The 1,154-nt window shown below is 59.8% G+C and overlaps 1 protein-coding gene across 1 annotated transcript; it reads right to left on the minus strand.

The window, feature by feature from the left end:
• Window positions 1-46: 46 nt before the first annotated feature.
• On the minus strand, window positions 47-770 carry LOC127751827 (2-acylglycerol O-acyltransferase 1-like). Its single transcript, XM_052275950.1, has 2 exons — window positions 581-770; window positions 47-315 (listed from the first exon to the last, which is right to left on the minus strand). Exon 2 carries the CDS (start codon window positions 300-302, stop codon window positions 75-77), a length of 228 nt encoding a protein of 75 aa, XP_052131910.1. The 5' UTR covers window positions 303-315; window positions 581-770; the 3' UTR covers window positions 47-74.
• Window positions 771-1,154: the final 384 nt, after the last annotated feature.

A 1,154-nucleotide genomic window follows, 5' to 3' on the forward strand; every position in this document is an offset into this window, starting at 1 on the left:
AATAAAATAGAAAAATTGGTGTACAGTACGGCCTATTTATAGATAGGACCCCTCGCGCCATCCCGCCGCTCTACTCACCTACGCCCGCCCGTCTCGCAGGTGTTCCTGTCCACGTACATCCAGACGAGGTAGGCCAGCACCAGCCACCAGTAGCGGGTGTAGAGCGCGGCCAGGGCGAGCCCCGCCCACCCCAGGAGGCCGCCGAACACGAAGGTCACGAACCACACCACCACGGACAGCGTCTGCAGGCGGCGCTGCAGCGGCGTGTTGAGCGGCGCCCACTTGACCCCGAGCACCTCCATGACCCCCGGGACTCTGGAAAAGAAGTGATGCGCCCGTCCTCATGATTATGTGCAGAAAAAAGCAAACCGTCGCGACGGGCGCGTCCGACGACCCCTCTGCACCGCAGCAGCGCAGCAGCGCAGCAGCTCGCTATCGGCCAAAGGTAAACAACGACGCGGGGGCGCGAGCACCCGTCAGGAGACAGATGCCGGGAGCATTACAGATTTTATTATTATTTTCGGAAACCCGTCACTATCTGCACGCGGTGGTTGACACGTTGACGATTCAGGTTACTCACCGAGACGCGCTGTATGTCGTTGACAGTGTTGTGACACGGGCGCACTCCCTTGCTTCGCCGATGCAGCCGATCCTCGCGCCTGCTTCAGAACTTCAATAATGGCGACGAAAGGCTACGTTCAAAACGGGTTTGATTTTGTGGACCCCTCGCCATCGGATCGCCCGTCTCGTTCGCACCCGACCCAATCATAACACGACTGCAGTCGAGAGCGAGAGAGAGAGAGGAAGGGGAGGGGGGGGGGCACCTGCCGAGAACGCAGCCCCGGCTCTCATCTCGGGCCGCCAATCACGGCCGAGATCGGCGTCACGTGACTGTCATTTATCAGCGGGTATCATCTTCGATCTTCGATCTCCGGGACACCCACGCCTACCTAAGGCCCCGCGCGACTACCGGCTGTGAACTTTGGCTATGAGAGGGCGAAAGAGTGACCCCGATTCGCACGCGAGTAGGCCTACTACTCTAACGGCTATCACGTTGAAAAGTTTTGTCGCGCGGGGTGCGAGTCCTCCCCCGCGTACTGTAACCCACTCGACGGAGCAAAGGAACTGCCCTGGGCCATGCAAAATGAGCAGAC

The sequence above is a fragment of the Frankliniella occidentalis genome, unplaced genomic scaffold (assembly GCF_000697945.3).
Source record: "Frankliniella occidentalis isolate FOCC.00 unplaced genomic scaffold, Focc_3.1 Scaffold1242, whole genome shotgun sequence".
Classification (NCBI taxonomy): Eukaryota; Metazoa; Arthropoda; class Insecta; order Thysanoptera; family Thripidae; genus Frankliniella; species Frankliniella occidentalis.